Source organism: Perissodus microlepis, chromosome 18, assembly GCF_051167445.1.
Source record: "Perissodus microlepis isolate ML-2025 ecotype Zambia chromosome 18, ASM5116744v1, whole genome shotgun sequence".
Classification (NCBI taxonomy): domain Eukaryota; kingdom Metazoa; phylum Chordata; class Actinopteri; order Cichliformes; family Cichlidae; genus Perissodus; species Perissodus microlepis.
The window spans coordinates 21,759,975-21,778,553 of NC_140478.1; the positions used below are offsets into that span (position 1 = coordinate 21,759,975).

The 18,579-nt window shown below is 39.0% G+C and overlaps 1 protein-coding gene across 1 annotated transcript in view; it reads left to right on the top strand.

Annotated features, from left to right (window-relative positions):
- yes1 (YES proto-oncogene 1, Src family tyrosine kinase) overlaps positions 1-18,579 on the top strand; it is a 33,152-nt gene that overhangs the window by 1,509 nt on the left and 13,064 nt on the right. The window contains exons 2-4 of the mRNA XM_084913451.1: positions 12,886-13,176; positions 14,132-14,231; positions 17,602-17,700. Coding sequence (XP_084769577.1) covers positions 12,894-13,176; positions 14,132-14,231; positions 17,602-17,700 — 482 coding nt within the window. The 5' untranslated portion in view covers positions 12,886-12,893. The remainder of the gene's footprint in view (positions 1-12,885; positions 13,177-14,131; positions 14,232-17,601; positions 17,701-18,579) is intronic.

The following is an 18,579-nucleotide window of genomic DNA, read 5'->3' on the forward strand; positions in this document are numbered from 1 at the left end:
TTAATAGCTTGAAGATGGCTCTTTCTCTTTCCCAGCCTCACTCTAGCCTTTGACGGGCACAGCAGGTGGCCTCGACATGAATGGATTCGGAAGGAAGTTCATCTCCTAGCTCCCCGACAGTCCCCTCCTCTCGCTGTGATTGGCAGAGATGGCAGGCTGCCCTGAAGATAAGACCGAGCTGGGCCTCAGAGTGTGCCAGGGCAATTACTGCGTTATGCTTTAGTAATGGGTTTTCAGGCCCTTGTATATTTTCATTGCTCAGTGCTTGTGGCTGGCGTTAAAAACCAAGGCGATTAACTTTAATATTATGCAATGGCTTTATCTTTATCAGAATGAGCAGTTTGGCTGTAGAAATAATGTTTACTTATGCATATTGCACATGATCATTAATAACTTTTTTATGGTGCTGAAAAGATCAATGAAAAACAAATAAGCAAGGCTGGAGTGATTGATGAATTCATCTGAAGAATCTATAAAAAAATACTGAACGATTGCTGGTTTTCAAACTTTTCAAATGTGAGGTTTTTTCTGCATTTGTCTCATTTACACCACTATAACTCAGTTTTTTCGATTTTTGTTTTCAGTGTCCAAAAAGTTCAAAAACAACTCATGTTTAAGGATTTCCAGCTGATAGGGTTAATCCACTACCCGGATCACATAACCATTAGGAAATTGGTGCACGTTTTCATCTATTCTTGGATATAGAGTATAAACATGCTTCTCTCTGTAATTGTACCTGCTCTAATAATCTGGCCCTCCAGGTATTTGAGTATTTCAATACAACGTTTTTTCTTTATGCAATGTTCCAAATAGGGCTTCAGTCTATATTTGTCTCTATAAGTTGTGAAATAGTGGTCAGTACTGCTCTGTGCCAAGTTTCACTCTCTGGTCACTTCCATGTTATTGTTGTCAGATGACATTTGCAAACATTAATGCCTTTTTTTAAATTTAAAATGAATAAATAACTGTCCTTCCTGAGTTATGACCAGTTTGTTTAACCACGATCTCCATTAGCAGCATCAGATCCATTAGATCAGCCTCAGGTTAGCTATTTTTAGCTTAGCTATTTATCCTGGGGTCCCTACACACAGAATCCAACAATCGCAACATACAAACAAAACAAGGAGGTTCTTTGTATAAAAAGAACATTTTAATTTTAACAACTAACTTATATCTTTTGCTTTGGTTCCAAGATCAGGGCTTTAAGTTTGCGTTCATATTCACACAGTATATTTACATCCTGTCTCCATCAGCTGTCTTCATTATCCATTTGTTAATACTGCTTTAACAGATATTTAAACTGATTTAACTTGTGAGAACATTGCCGTGCACATCATGCAGATTCATTTTGAGCTATTTGTAACTTATTTATTCCTTTTGTTGAAGCACTGGAACAGATCACACTAATGCATTTTATAACCTCGTGTCATTCATTTTAAAGCTCTTCTAATGACTGACAAACCTCCACCTGTTTTACTTACATTATTATCAGACTATGTTAATTTACAATCCACCATTATATCAAATAGTTTTGTTTTCTTCGATAGGAACATTCTTAACACTCAGTTGGTAACATTTAACACCAGTTTATTATCTGTCACACAATCTTCTACAGCCTTCAACTCCTCATTACGTGTTTCCTTTAACTTATCGGTTGAGGCTATAAATACACATACTCTTGAGTCATCAGCATATATAGCAATCTGAGCCTATTTTAATAAGATAATTAATACAAAGACAAAATAATAATGGTCCCGAACAGCTACCTTGGTTACTCCACACATTACATGTCTTGTCTTTGACAGACCATTAAATTAAATAATCTGCCTACTATTTCACAGACAAAAGTTATGTTATAGCTGAAATGAGTTTGCTGACCTGGAAGCAGTACATATGTTATCACTGCAAGATAACATCAAGTATTATTCAGGCATTTACAGCTACCATCTGAGCCTTTCAGTGACAAACACAGCACTTTTAGTCTGACATGGACAGTTGTCTAGTGCGATTACATTGCAGTCATTTCATAGTTACCCATTATAGCATTCTCAATCACTACCAATGCAAACAGTTGTGGTCCAACCAGATTGGAACCAGTTAGAAGAAACCTGGTTTATACAATGTTGATAAGCCTGTAAGCTACCAGAATACTTTGCCTTAAAAAGCTGTCAGAAACAGAGACAGAATGATGAAAACCTTTGCTGATAGCTTTCCGTACTTGAGTGTTTTTTATATTTTGACTTACACTCTATTCTGGCTTACATATTCTGACTTAATATACAAAGTCTTACACTCTGAAAAAATACATCCTCTGTTGAGCTCCGGTCTCTGGTATACACCCTACAAGCCCAGTCTGCGTCACAGAAATGTCCCAAGTGACTGCAAAGTTTGCAAAAGGCAGTTGTGTAAGGGTCAAAGTCTTCTCCAAAGTTGCGTCATTCGCGATCTGTCACCTCAGTAGCCAGAGTAAGGAGCTTCATCTCACAGGACATAATGCATGAATGTCGCATTTATACAGAGCTGTACTGAACCATTTTTCTGAGAGCAGACATGCTGGAATTTGTTTTGTTTCTTTTTTTCAAAAAAAGCCCTCAAATAATTAAAACCAGTTTGTCCATTAGGATTGAGTTTGTTTTCTTTTCGTTTGACTGATCTGAGATTTAACATGACGTTTTCTTTTCCCTGTTTTTGCTTAGTTAGTCTGCTTACAGTTTCTGCCTGATATCTGCATCAAATTGCTATACTGACTGTATAACTGGTTATCTCTTGTGTGGTAGCTCGCTGACTCGTGCCATTATAACAAGTATAAGGCTAACAGTTTGTAATGCTGGAACTTTTCTTCATTTGAATGTTGATGCATGCCAGCCGCAGCAAATAGCTTCCCGCCTGTAGTGCAGCTTCATTGTTGTATTTTCCCCTCTGGGAAGCAGCAGCCTGTGTCTCTTTAATCTGCATCAGCATCACTGGTAGTCTGGCACATAGCCTTGCATGTCGCATGTCCCTGGATAGAGTCTATTGCCAGCATTTGTTTGAACACATACCAGTCGCTGGGAGTAAAGTTATTCATAAATATGCGTGGGAGTATCTGGATAAGTATATTTCCTTTTCTTCTGTTATTCCACACAGTGGTGGTTGTTTGAAGTGCAATGCAACTAATCAGTATTGTCATTCTTTATTATTGCACCATTTGTTTTCTAAATTAACATATTTTTCATTTCTGTAAATGGTCCATTTGATCTGAAGGAAGATCAATAAAATTTAATGAACGTGAAGGTTTATGGTAAATATAAAAAAAATACCATTCAATTAATGTTGTTGACCTAAATGCATCAAAGCTTCAAGCACTGCCATGGTAATCAATGTCCAAATCAGTGCTTCAGTTTTTTTTTTTTTAATACATGTACTTTACTAAAGAAATCAAAGAGACCACAAAATAACTCACAAAAAATCCTCGAACATGATTTATAATGCATCAACATTATTAAGGTCACTTGATTGATCATGTTTGACGCAAGCTGTGATGACACCACAGGTCAGTCACCACGTATACAGCCGCTGAGGGTGTGCCATACTCACTGTAGTGTTCTTCTGAGTGATGGGTGTCGCCACTCAGACTTCTATACAGCATAAGTGCTGGTCTAGGAGTAGAAAATGTCAAAAAAGACAAGCAAAGATAATCAGAATTTGTTTTTTTTCCTTTAAAGTATTCTCCGGAAAGTCTGATCTTCTCTGGAAATCAGAGGTTCTGTGCTATCGCTGAGGTGGTGGTTAAAAACAACATGACCAGCTGGAACAACAACAAAGCGTGGCACGCAACAGCGGATGTGGGGCCACCCTTTGTGGCGCTGTTTGCGGGGGCAACATCAGTGGTTGTTTATTTCAGACAACATTTAATGATAGGCGAGACCACCACAGCTATCATCTGCCAACAAGTGACACTTGTCAAAATAACTTGTCTGGATACAGTCTATAAAAGAAGCTACTTTTAACTGCACGCTTATTCTCAAAGGATCACCACAGCAGGCAACTCTGTATGTTTGATTTGGCAATTTTTTTTTTCTTTACGCTTGATGTCCTTCCTGGTCCAACTGGAATGATTTCCAGTTCTTACCTAAAAGGAATTTATAGGTTACAAATCTACAGGAAGTTTGGCAAGTAACCACAACAGCTTTTGCTAATGCAAACTAGGACTGCAACTAATGATTATTTTGGTAGTCGACTAATGTGCCAACGATTGTTTCAATAACTCTTATCTCCACTTCGTGTGGGCAAACCTCCTGCACCAGGCTCCACTACCTCACCTCCTCAAGTCTGCTCACCTGTTAATGTCACCCTGTTGTCTCGTCCCGCAGCAAATTAAAATAATGACTCACAAACATTTGAATTTGAAAATTTAAAAATAATCTAATGTAATTGTAACATTTCTCAATAGGACATGGCAAATTCTAATTGTACTATGATTGCATTCTCTTTAACGACTAATCAGGCGATCGTTGCTCAAGAGTTGGGAGTTCGCCTTGTAATCGGAAGGTTGCCGGTTCGAGCCCCGGCTCGGACAGTCTCGGTCGTTGTGTCCTTGGGCAAGACACTTCACCCGTTGCCTACTGGTGGTGGTCAGAGGGCCCGGTGGCGCCAGTGTCCGGCAGCCTCGCCTCTGTCAGTGCGCCCCAGGGCGGCTGTGGCTACAATGTAGCTTGCCATCACCAGTGTGTGAATGGGTGGATGACTGGTTGTGTAAAGCGCTTTGGGGTCCTTAGGGACAGTAAAGCGCTATACAAATACAGGCCATTTAATCAGTACACAATAAAAATATAGTTCAGATTACAGGTTTAGCAGTATTACTGCTGTTTGCAAGCACTGCTTCCATCTTGGATGGTGATGTCCGTGTTGGTAGGGTGTCTTTGAATTTTCAGGTTGGAAGTTTTTGGGGATTGTTCCAGTTGAATATTCTAACTCATAATGCCATAGATCATAGGCTCGTTACATGATATGATGTTGCCCACACCTATGCTGATGTGTAGTGCACAGCTTGTTTAATTACTGTGGTTGTTCCAAGTGGTGCCAGTCGATAGACTTTTTTTTTTAATGCCAAGATTAATATGTTTTTTCATTCTTGTGTCTATTTGTATTTGTCTATTCATGTTGTACTTATTTTTTTTTTTACAATCTCTTCTATTCCGATAGTTTTAGTAATCGGCCTGCAGGAATCTGCTAACATTTGTAAGCCCTTATATTGATACTACGATTAGTGTTTTTTATTCTGAAGGGATGATTGTTATTCTCTTACTGATAATTTAAAAAAAAAAAAAACTGGCAAAAAACTAGCCAGAATTGAATAGGAAGAATTGACGGTGCTGAACAGGCCAATCACAATAGTTGAGGGCTTTGCTGACCTGACACGTAATTACGGTTCTCTATAGGAGCGCGTCAGGTTACAGCATAGAGTTCAGAGGGTTTTGTGGTTATGTCATAGGTCACAATGTAGGTTTCACGCTGTAGCAAAACTTGAGCATAGCTCTTTTGCTAGCTGCTCCTGTTGTTAAACTGTAGAACAAATAGTTCTGCCTGTAAAGCAGTGCAGTGTTGCTGATTATCTAGTAAAACTTTTTGAGACAGGATCAGGCCGATGCCAGATCAGCATGCCCAGTTTTGTCAAAATCACTGTTATGTTATGTTTTTGAGAAACTATGGGACTAAGACGTCCTTTGTGAGCTGACAAAATACTCCCATTTCCTAAATAAAAAAAAATTATAGCTCAGCTTCACAAAAAATTGACTTTTTAAGAATGTATAGTTTGCACAGGGCAATAACACAATGGTAACATGCACTATACATTATCCATCTTAAATCAGATCATGACCCAAATCACTGTATGGGCTTGAGGCACCATTTACCGTGCCCACTTGGAACCACCAGAAAAATGGCACATTTCTTTCAGCTAATCTCATTGTGTGTATAACAGCCTCATTTAGGAAGCCATCTGAGAGAAGATACAGTAATCTGCCTGTAATTTGATTTGCTGTGAAGGCGATTTAAGCTGTTGGCAGATTTGTCACACTAGAGAAAACACTGGTAGTAATATTTATCTTTGTGACATGCATTATCGGGCTTTTTTTTTCCTTTTACAAAACTGCAATTGATGTATAGTACAATGATTTGGCTAAGCTGTTGTAATGATACCATTTTCTATTCATGCCAGCTGTACTTGTAAATGTTTGTCTATGAGGCCATCTGGTTGTTTTGAATATTTAATTGGAGCATTTGATTGATAGTTGGCTGTTGGGTGCCGCTGTAAGAACAGTTCTGGGCCCTTATAAGCTTTTGTGCTGTTGGTGTTGTAGGAATATGCATGGGATCGTATAGTTCGGGGGATTCTGATGTGCTCTGTGGGGGAGCACCACAAACTCCTTTCTCTTTGTCCATAACAAAAGGGTGGGGGCAGACAAAAGAGAAAGCCAGAGGGAGAGGTGAAGTTTCTGCCTTTTCTCAGAGCACATTTCCCAGTTTTAAGTATTAAAGAAAAACTGGGTGGTTCATTTGTTATGTTCCCCCCCCGAAAGAACTGAACCAGAATATGATGGACAACTCCAATGATGTTGGGACATATTTTGATATGGACAGTAGAAAAGCCAGTTCCAGTTCTAAAGGAATCACATTCCACATGTTTTTAAAGCATCGTTGAAGACTTGTATTTGATAAGTTGCTGCTGTGTTATGTCTAGATTCTGCTTCAGGCCAATTCTTGAGATCTAAAGTGAAACTTGTGGCGGTTGAGCCAGTTTGACATTCGGGCTTGCTCAGGCTTGTTATCCATCCATTACTGTCTTAGAGAGCAAATAATATGAAATCATAATGGTGTAAACAGCAAAGGTTGTTTAAACATATCTGTGACTTTGGGAACAAAACGGTAGTCTTCACAAGAGAAAGCCATGCTTTTGTCTAGATTTTTTAAATCTGTAAAACATTTTTATGTTGATACAGTGATCCATACTGATTTAACTTGATTTGGTCTTCATCTTTCCAGTTATTGACCCTTCATCTTAAAGCAGACATGCCACTTACATTCTTCTTCATCAGTTTTTATGCTATTAGCGGCAGGCTAAAGTGCTGCTTCCAAAACAAACAGAATTTTGGATGTTTTTTCAGAAATGTTTTCACAGATTTGTTCCAGGTCAGCTCTAAGGTTCTGCACTTTGTGTATCGGACAGATGAAGCAGCACGTTTTGAAAAAAGGTGGGAAAGTGAAACAATAGACCAAAAAGGTTGTGCAATGGGGAAAAAAGTATAACAAATGATACGTTAGTCATAGTTTCTGTCAACAACCATTTTTTTTCCTAACTCAAACAAGAGGATAACTAAATAAAAACTAATGCACATGGACAAAAAATATAATGTAATGTATCGAGACATGTCAAGGCCAACATGTTCTGGAGAGATGAGATCCAAACAGAACTAATTAAGTGTTGTAGAAAGGCGGGACGAGTTTGGAATGGATCCAATCAGAAGTAACCTCCTTACGCAGTAAGGTTAGATGTGGGCATGTGATTTCCCCCCCCCCCTTCCCAGCTAACATGGTGGGATGGGGGTGTTCAGCTAACTCCCACGCTTCCCATTTCTCATGAAAATGTGACAAAATGCCAACGAAAATAAGATTCCTAGTATTTAGCAAATCTGACTGGTAAAAATCTGACTTTTACTTCTTTACTTGATCTTGTGATTAAGAGTTGTGCAACAGTTTGATGTTGTGTGTTGTGTTTTATGAATGAGAAGGAACCCAGAGCTTCCAGAGAAAAAACACAGAAGTGGGGAGTATATGCAAGCGCGTCATCAATGTTCATAAGTCAGTATTGATAAGTTATGGAGGTGCATTAGTGCACATGGCATCTTTATACATCTGTGGAGTCTCCATTATTGCTAAACAAAATCATGGACATCATAAAAGAGAGGCATGGTACTTTAACCTCCTAGGACCTGGCGTCCACATATGTGGACATCACATTTTGGGTTATTTAGACCAAAATACTCAATTTTGCCCTACATGGGCCTGATATCCACTTACGAGGACATTATACTGCTACTGTTCTATCAAAAATTTTAAACAAATATCCTCATATGTGGCTCTTATTTTTCTTAAAAACAAAAATAAGGTAAAAAAATAATCTGGTAATTCTTTGTTTTTACATTCATCGGGCCCCAATATGCCCAAATATCAAAGAGAAATTGAAAATGCATGCCGTGGAAGAGTTCGGGTCTTAGGAGGTTAAATGTGAGTTATGTTTTTGTTGGTAGAAAGTCAGTAAAAGTATCAAGTGTTTGGGTTTTTTTGTTTTGTTTTGTTTTTATAGTCTATTTTGGGCGAATATGTCTTGGTAACCAATGAAGTGCCCAGAGCTGGTTCGAGATATTTGCTAAACTCAGAGGCTTGCATTTGAAGGACTTTGACGATATAGGTTTTCCGAGCAGCTTATTCTGCCAATTGTGTGGTTTCTTTTTCAGGAAAGGCCTCAGAAGATGATGTCATTCATTACAAAAACACAACTCCATAGCAGAGCAGGCTGAGTGCTGAACTGACCTGGACACAGCTCAGATCCATCACACATTAGAAACATTAAGAGCATTAAAGGGGAGGCCTAAACGGCAAATGTACATTTTGGTGGCATCAAAATAAAAATCATTGTTCCCATAAAATCCACTTGGACCTGGTTTTTTTTTTTTTTTTTTGCTTTTTTTGGTCAGCTTGCTAGCAGTATAGAGTTTCTGCATTGAAATACCTGTGTAAGTATTCTGTTATACTAGTAATTTAGTAAACAAATTAAAAAAAAAATGAATCTGGAGAATATTATTTTCTATCCCAGCATATTTGGTTTTCCAAAACAGTTTTCTAATCTAGTTTTTTTTTTTTTTTTTGTTGCATTTTATAATAACCGACTTTAACTAATTGCCAGTCGTAGTGCCGCCGTGCCCACACAGCTCACATGCTGCTGTCACCAGCTGGTTATCTCGTCTGTGCTAAAACTTCTGTTAGCTAGACCTCCTTCTGCAGAGGATGTCTGGATTCTGAAAAGCAGCTGACTCATCCTCATGATTTCTAGTAATATATTTCATTATAATTGTCATATTTGCATTTGATTTCTTCTAACATTGTTGCTCTAGACACATAAATAGAATTTAACTGCAATTTAACTGTGCAGTACAGTATAAATATGAATATTGATTGTTTCAGGTCTGATTCTTCTGGCTCAGCATTAGCTTTCCGTGAGTCATGTTTATTTGTTCCGAGAAAGTCAGTGCACCATCCATTCATATAAATGGATCGATGTGATGGTTGACAAACAGGAAGTTTGAATTGCTGTGTTGCTGTGGTTGTAACACAGCAATTCACAATCCGAGAAGTGATTTTGTTGGTCCCAGTTTGATGAAACAAATTGGGCGTCTAATGTCTTTTGCTTGCTTTGTTGTTTATTATTGCTGTCGACCTTTAGCTGGATTTTAAGTAGAAAGGCTCAAAGGGTTAACAGCAGTAACGCTGTAGGTCTCAGTGCAGTGTAGCTTTTGATTTTGTTGCTGATATAATCGCTGCCTTGCTGCTTGCACATTGCGATTGCGATTGCGATCAGGCTGTGTTGGGCTCCTTTGGCGCTATTCCCAACAGTCGGCATGTTTTCAATCTTTTATTTACTCTGTGGTGCAGAGCTGCACTGAGCTACACACAAAGAGAAATGTGCAGTCGTTGTGTTAGGGCTCATTTATTCATAGAGAACAACAAACGGGCCGAGCAGGGAATTTGTGCTGCAGTTTCTTTGTCGGGTGTTTTGTTACTTAATGGGAGGTGACTGCTGAACAGTGTTTCTTTAGCTTCAAGGCCACTTAACCTTGGAGCCAAAGCTCAGAGCCACCAAAGCTACAGCCTAACCTCTTAGCACAGAAGAATAACTTCACCTGACTCAGCCGCTCACATATTAAGTGCTATAATCCTTAACTAGCTTCAGAACAAAGATACTAATTCAAATTGGAACATTAAAAGAGATTTGATGTACTTATATAACCCTTAATTAGGCTTAAATTGTGGTATGTTTAGGGTTATTATTATTATTATTTTCGCTTACAGAGATACTGAAGTTTATTCAGGCTTTTGAAAGGCTGCAATTTCCAAATTACAAGATTCACACTTTTAATGATAACTCGCACAGCTAATGTCTTAACAAGCTGGAGGAGAAAAAAAGTTCACTTAAAGTTTAGTCAACCGGTCATGTTCCTCGCAAATGTAGTCAACTGTAGCTAATTAGCTGAAACGCTGCAAGCTTGCGAAAGTTTCTTTAGTCAGAAGTACCACTTTTGTTCCATTTTAATGACTGAAGAACACTTTGTGAAGTTGAGTGAAAGAACAGCAATTTGCACATAGTTATCAGATTTCAAGTGTCTTCAAACCGCGTCATGTGGTCTGGAATACAAAGATAACGTTGCAGTAGAGAACAACTGGAAATCCTAATATCTGAGACACTGAAAACTTTTGTGATTTTTTTTTTGGCTTCAGATACGGTATAAACAATGAATCCATTATGTTAATGTTACAGATCTGATAAACACACTATTAAAACATTTACAGCCCGTGCAGCCGTAGGTCACACACCAATGAAGAAGTTTACCCATGTGATTTAAGCCAACCAAAACCGAAAACAGAAAACAAGGCAAACACTCAACCATAATCCAGCATTTGAACACACATTATCTTTTTTTCTTTGACATTTGAATGACAAGTTAAAAGTAAAATCAGCGACTAAAGCTAAAGATGCTTCGATCCAGCTTTTTTTCAGTTTCCCACCCAGTACCAGTTACATTGGCTTTTAGTATCTGAGAATATGACGTGATGGTTTTAAATTGATGAACTGTAGTTCTCACTGTGAGGAAGGGACTGTGACTCATTCTTTTATGACGTGCACTGAACCAGCGTCCTTCTACCTTCTCCCTCAGTCTCTCTGACCGAGTGTAATGAGCGCAAAGTGTGACGGGAAAAACAACCATGATCTGATATCTTCATTCATGCCAACTCACTTTGGCCACAGCTCTGCCGTTTACCACTGATCCCTAACATAATTATTGTTAGTATTATCAGAGAGTATATGCGATTATACAGTAACATTGTACAATGTAGATTCTATAAACAATTATCCATTTATAATGACATATTATAAAAAGCAGTACTTTTGGATACATGTGGTTAGAACAACTTATAATGATGTATAAATAAATATAACATCTTTTTATGAAGCTGAATCTGTGTATTAGATTGGCATATTTATTTATACCATATAAATATATTATAGGTTGCATAATCAAAACAGTTATATAAAATGAGATGGATAGTGTTTGGAATTAATTAATTAACTCCTTTTGGAGAGGGTAGTGATTAGATTATGTTTTTGTGAATATGATGGATTTATGATTTTTTTGTGTGTTATCACATATTATTTATGTGTGAATTGAAGATTTGACTGATTGAAAATGTTGTTTTTCCACAAGTAATTTTATCTTCACCAAGTGCTGATTGATTAAACCCGTAACAGTTGTATGCAAATCCTTTCAGCATTAACGGTATCATAAGGGATGAGTGCACACTTCAGCTATTCTGTTACAAATACCAATGTGACCCTTCACTTACGGGCACTTGAAACTATGTTGTAACATTTTACAAATGCCAGGATATGAGTCACTGAAACTGGAGCAATCTTGGAGTTGAGTATCCATCTGCTGTGTAGTGGCAGCTTGGCACTCTGCTGCCGCGCGCACATGCACTCGACCTGCATACACACAAGTAGTTTGACATAGAGGTCAAAGGTGAGAAAAATGAGTAAACAGAGCAGGCACTGTAGAGGATGCTGTCAACCCTTGACAACACACACGAGCTCTCACACTCAGACACCGAATACGTTTCTTTGCGATCACACACTCTCCTAATTTGAGCCCAGATCATACGCTGTGCAGACTAGACTGCTAAACTGCCATGTACATGCTTTTATATATCTTTATCCCAGCATGCATTTCATGCACAATGCGAGCATCCAGTTTACTGCTCTAGGGCAGGTGTGGTTGGTATGCTTGCACTGAGTTACTGTCATTGAAAAGTTCCTTTTTGGGGCTTATTGGGAACTTATTCTGAAGATATGAGCCAAAATATTACTTTTTTCAAATATCCCATAATGTGACTGTATAAACAGATACAGGTCCTCACAATTTGAGTAATCCCTGGACCACACACACACACACACACTACTAACTCACTGAGTCATGTGTATCAGTAAGCCTGGGAGGGAAGAGCACCAGCTCTGAATGCCAAAGGGCTTTTTCTCCCTTTCAAATCTGTGTCAGTGTAGTGTGAACACAGGGGAGAGATGCCCGTAGGCTGGAATCGTTTCTTGCTGTGCAGCCTTGAGAGGTTTTGTCGGGACTTGTAAAGTCACGTGAGGTCACTCCTTGTTTTCTGTTTGCTAGAGTCAGGCTGAAACCCTCCAAAATGCTTTAGGCTAATGATGAACAATATAGTAGTTTCTGTTCATTTGTGTCATTCAAGTTCAGCCCTCATGACAAAGCTTATTATCAAGTCAACATTTATGGTGTTTAGCATAAATTTCTTTTATCCAGCGAGACATGATGGTGGCTCATGTTACAGATATTTTTCACAGATTTGTACTTTGTTTTTGTTTTGTTTTTTAAAGTTGCCTAATTTGGACACATTTTTTGGAAATTATATCATTTGCGTTTCATATTTTATAGTTAACAGCATTGCATTTACACCACAAGGGTGACAAAAGCATCTTTAACCCAAAGCATCTTTCTTGGGCTACTGGTATCCTGGTATTTGATCGTCAAATCTTCCTCTTCCTCGCAGGCTTGACGATGGGTTGTGTCAGGAGTAAAGAGGACAAGGGCCCGGCTCTGAAGTACCGACCAGACAACTCAAATGCCACTCCGGCCAGTTCGCTCCTGGGCCACTACGGGCCCGAGCCTACAATGATGGGTCATTCACCTGCTATGAATGCTCACAACAACAGCTACAACAGTCATGCTGCTGGCCTCACACCCTTTGGCGGGACGTCTTCAGTCATGACGCCCTTTGGCGGTGCCTCCACCTCCTTTACTTCAGTGGCTGTGAACAGTCCCTTTCCCGGTGTCATCTCAGGTTAGTTTGTGGTGAATCAACATATTCTGTATTCATAGATTTATGTATTAGAGAAGCTATAAATGAATGACTTGAACAGCTTTCCTTTCTATTGTGTGATGCACAAACTGTTGTACAACTTTAGAATAAACTCAGTTGATCATTTGTTATGCAGAGGACGTTATAAGCAGCAGATGTTATGCAAATGAGACATTTGAAACGAGTCAGCCAAAACATCATTGCTGAACAGAAACCAAAAATAGGTCTGTATTATGGGAAGCAATGCAGAGGCATGGCCTCTCCTGAGCCAAGAAAAACAATAACATGGACTGGATTGAGTGGCTTTAGTAAATGCAAATTGCATATCGAAAGTTTTTATTTCCTACACTAGTTAGACTTAGAATGACTTTAGAATTAAGGGTGTGTCGGTCATAGAATGACTCTGAGTGGATTTATATTTAAATTATGCAGGAAATGTATGCAACAAAGCATAATGTTGCCTCCTAAAGCACGCACACATCCCTCATTCCCTTCATGGCTTCACGATGCTGTGGCCTGAGGGGCTCCTATGGATCTAATACAGCCCTTTTAATTTTCTCCCCAAGATAAACATAACTGAGTCCCGTTGTCTCTCTGCACTCCATCACTTGTCAGTTCTTTTTATTGTGAATAAAAAATTAAATGACCTCCCTTTAATTTGAGGTGATGCCACTCAGTTTGAAAATGCTAGGAGGAATATTCTGCTTCCCTGATGAATTCTTAAAAATAAATCAGAGCTGAGAGAGCCAGGTGTATATGCAGACCAGCCTCTGGTGGTATAGCAAGGAAAATAAATATCTGAAACAATAGTTCGCCGTGTTCTGCCCTATTTCCATCTTACATTTGTATTAATCTGTAATTTAAGGCTGTAACAAAGAGCGATCAAAATGAGTGTGTGTTTAGAGGAATCAGGCGTTTCAATTTCTCTCACTTTCAGGTGGTGTAACGTTTTTTGTAGCGTTGTACGACTACGAAGCAAGGACGGCAGACGATCTGTCTTTCAAAAAAGGGGATCGCTTTCAGATTATCAACAACACGTGAGTATATTTGCTTTTTACACTGACAAAATGCTAGGCGGATTTGTGTGTGTGTGTGTTTGTGTGTGTTTAATCCTTCAGTGTATTCAGGTCTGATATTAAGGCCGAGATCTGTCTGGGTTAATGGGTTCCTTTAATGGGCCATCTGTTTAGTGTCCATTGCTTTTCTCTTGCCAAAGAAAAACATGCAGTTAAATTTATGACATTATACCAAAAAAAGGATGCTTATTATTGGCGCTTTGATGATAACTGAAGGTCAAGCTCATTAGAGTATTGACAAACCAATTAGCTTTGTAAACCAATGCTCGTTTGCTTCTTTTAATTTTATTTTGTGGATTACTCAAGTCTTGAATTTGATAATTCAGTATCAGTCATGTTAGTTCTCATAGTGCTTTGTAAGGATATCATGATTTGGAAGGAGAAATATGTCACTCAATATCTGCCGCAGCAGCTTTACCTTGTACCCCACATGTGCTCAGGTGTGAAAATAGGTGGCGTGCCAAGTGCTCTGCTCTTCTTGTTTGTCACATTCCACGTCCCATCCTACCACTGTGTGTGTTCACATTGCTTTTGTGGTGATGAAAATGCCATCTGCTTCTAGAGAAGAGGTGGGACGAGTACAGATTTTTTAAAGGTTTTCAGACAGATTCTCTCTTCCTAATTTAAGCTCCACATCTGCTGTTAAACACACCAGTAATTGTGGCTACTTGCTTATTTTAGCGTTCTAGAAAATTTTGATTCTTCTCCAATCAGTTTTACTTTTTTTTTTTTTTTTTTTTAAATAATAGAAAAAGCATATATAACATTATATAGGGCTTTGGAGTTGATATAACGGCCCAATGTATTGTGGGACCGCGGCGCCATATTTGCAGGTCACGAATCAAAACAAGCACACTGTGTTGGACGATTGCTAGAACCATGCTTAAAAGCAGCTCAAAAGAAAAGGGACGGGATAGAGACTGATTGCGTCCGGATGCGAAGAGACGGTACTTGGAAAAAATAGTGCGTTGGTAATGTGGACCCGTATGAAATACGGCTGTGGAGTAGAAACCCTGATGACCTACCGCCATTGCCCTACCCTGATACCTTCTCGTACCTTGTATGTCAGGGGTGTGCAACTCCAGGCCTCGAGGGCCGGTGTCCCTGCAGGTTTTAGATGTGTCCTTGAACCAACACAGCTGATTTAAATGGCTAAAGTAGCTCATGCAGTTCTCCAGAGGCCTGGTAACGAACTAATCATGTGATTCAGGTGTGTTGACCCAAGGTGAGATCTAAAACCTGCAGGACACCGGCCCTCGGGGCCTGGAATTGCCCACCCCTGTTGTATGTGGAGTCAGCGCATACATGGCGAACCAGTTTCGGAATTATAAATCTCTGGAGGCACACATCCAATTCACAAATGGTTGGGTTCAAGATTTGGCTGTTTTTAAGCCTCCGCGTTGTGAGTACGTTGTCATTCAAACAAAGGTAAGTCAACTACTTGAGTACCGCGAGTAAAACGCGATTGATTTCCCCCCTCCCTCCGTACATTCAGATTAGACATTTATTAATGAACTGCACAATCTCCATATCATATTGTGTGTCAATAATTGTCACTTAAAGTCAGGATTTGTTTCATCCATTTCATAGGCTGGTTTGCCTGCAATAACGCCAAATAATTAGCAAAACATAGTTCCTCAAAATCACTCATTAGGATGTTTGTTCTATTTCGCTATGACTTCAGAGCGCATTGAAAATAAAACTAATAGGCTATAAAGAGCAATATGAACTTATATGAACTTACCGGAATGAAATGATGGAGCACACCAACAGATATCTGGGGATAATAGAGAACTGCATATCAGGTTGTCTCACAGCTGCTATCCAGGCTTGACGCCTTTGTTTGGTAACATCCGATTCTTGAGATCCCACATGTTGCTTCCAGGAGGGGAAAGAATGAAAAGGTAGCCCATTTTCAAGCTTATTCCCTTGCCGGTCATGCAATCTAACATTACAACCGACCACACAGCAAAGTACGACCCATAGCTGATGTTATCCGTGTGCTTTTGCTCGGCTCAATTGTTAGCTTTTTGTTTGGCCTGCAAATATGCCGCCTCAACCAAAAATCCTGGCCATGCCCCCTCCCACGATGTCATGCTCCAAAGCCTTATAATGTTATTGAGGCGTAATTTAACTTTTCCCTAACAAATTACTTTCACATTTTCTGCCAGTGACTTCCCTCAAAAAGTAGTTCAGTCAGGACCACTTCTGTTAGGACTCACAGGTCACACAGACCTGGAAACCAGTCCATCGCCTCCCACGGCAACCTCTGGTTGCTAAGGAAACTTGTGGTGATAGTGCAATTTCAAAAAGAACAATGCAAACTGGAAAAGATGAACTCTCACTATCAAAGTAAAAGCTGTGCCTCCCCTCTGAAACTTTGAAGTCAAACGGCCTCTGTTCCTGCTTTATGCCACACGTTTCAGTTTCACTATCACTTGCCGAGTAGTTTGAGTGTTTGCAGACAAGTTGCAGTCTTCCATGAAAACTACTAGCGACCAAAGCAATTGCAAGAAAATTTTTGGTGCAGCACCACATTATCTCTTTGCGAACATTTTCACACTACCAGCCGCCATCAACCGGTCAGGAATACATTTGCAGCTTATGGTTAGCAGTTGGTTGCCGACCAATCTGGTCTGTGTAACTGGGGCTTTAATTAAATAATGCATGCAAAGGAAGAGCTGGGTTAAGGGTGGGTTCCAAATGGGTTTGCATCAACAGCAGTAACTGTAGGCGATCTTGAGTTATTTAAATAGTGCTTCCTGCTGAGGTTAGCTGTTATCAGCTGATCGCAAGCTGAGCTTGACTTCCTGTTTTGACTAAATGCTTAATATGTGGTCCTTGTGTCACATCACAAGTCTTTGTCAGTTGTTTGCAATTAAAATAAAGAAACTCAAACCCTTGAAATTTATTTTAAACATGTTTTTATCATCTGTACAAGTAATTTTTTTTTTTTTTTTTTTTTTTTTTTTTTTTACAAAAAAGCTAATGTTAGTCATCATATATTAAATAATTTTGTATTCTTGATCGGTTCATTTAATACTATATATAATATATCAGTTATTTAGTTTCAGTTGATTTAAAAAAAAAAAAAAAAACCTAAAAAAAACACCAACAACATTCAGCATCTGAACTCCACCCACATTTTGATGACTCAGACTGCTGACGTCTTTGGATGATGTATAATCCTACCTCTCTCTGTCTTTTTTTCCCCCTTTGTATACTTTCATACCAGCTCCCTTTCTTTTGGAATAGGATAGTTTTTTTTTTTAAGTCACACTTTTGTGTTTGTATTATGTGGTTCTGATTTCTAATTTACTTCTCCCTTCAGGGAAGGCGACTGGTGGGAGGCGCGCTCCATCAACACTGGGCAGAAAGGTTATATCCCCAGTAACTATGTGGCTCCAGCAGACTCCATACAGGCTGAAGAGTAAGAACTCACACAATCACCTTTCCAAACATAGTATCTTTGCCTCTCTCCGTCATCCAACAACTTTTATTTCCACGTCTATCTTTTTTTTCTTTTTCTTTTTTGTCCCTTCTTGTTATTTTCCTGTTCCTCACCCAACTTAGTTTTCCTCTGATTAAGACAAAATGCTGCTGCTGGGTGGACACACAATGTGACAAACCCATCATGTACACATGGCAGAGAGTCTAAACAATGAAGCCATGTATTGTCACAGGAGCCGATGGCGTTCTCTTTTCTGTTCTTCTTGTGTGACAGAAACATTGTGCTGCTTTTACACAGTTGTGGCCTAGTTTCTCTTTTAGCTGTTGGCCATTTTCACATTTTCACTTATGTTTGAGGTTTAAACTGCTCATTTAAATTAAAAAAAAAACTGGGTAAACCTGCCCAACTTTGCCTTTAGCATGAAAAATAACTTACTGTGACAGAGTTTGCAGGATTTTAGTATATGAAGCAAAAAAAAAAATGTACTCATTTCTTTGATTGAACTTCGCAAAGTAAGCCTTACAAATAAAAAATGTAGTTTTTTGTTGTCATTTACATCTGGGAGACAAGTGGAAAATAGAAAATAAACCATGGAATGGCTGTTCCAGCAAATTCATCCCAGGGTCAGACTGTGCGATGTTCAGAGAAATTGCAAACAAAGCCCAGACACTGTATACACAAACAGAACAAGTATAGCTTGTTTAGAAGGGATGCCAGGTGAAGAAAAAAATGGCGGCACTGTTTAGGTTTGCAAAGTTGCAACTGAACAAACCACATGACTTCTGTACCAATGTTCTTTAGAGCGGTGAGCTAAAGTAGAGATATTTGGCTAAAGCGTCACGTTTGGTGAAAACCAAA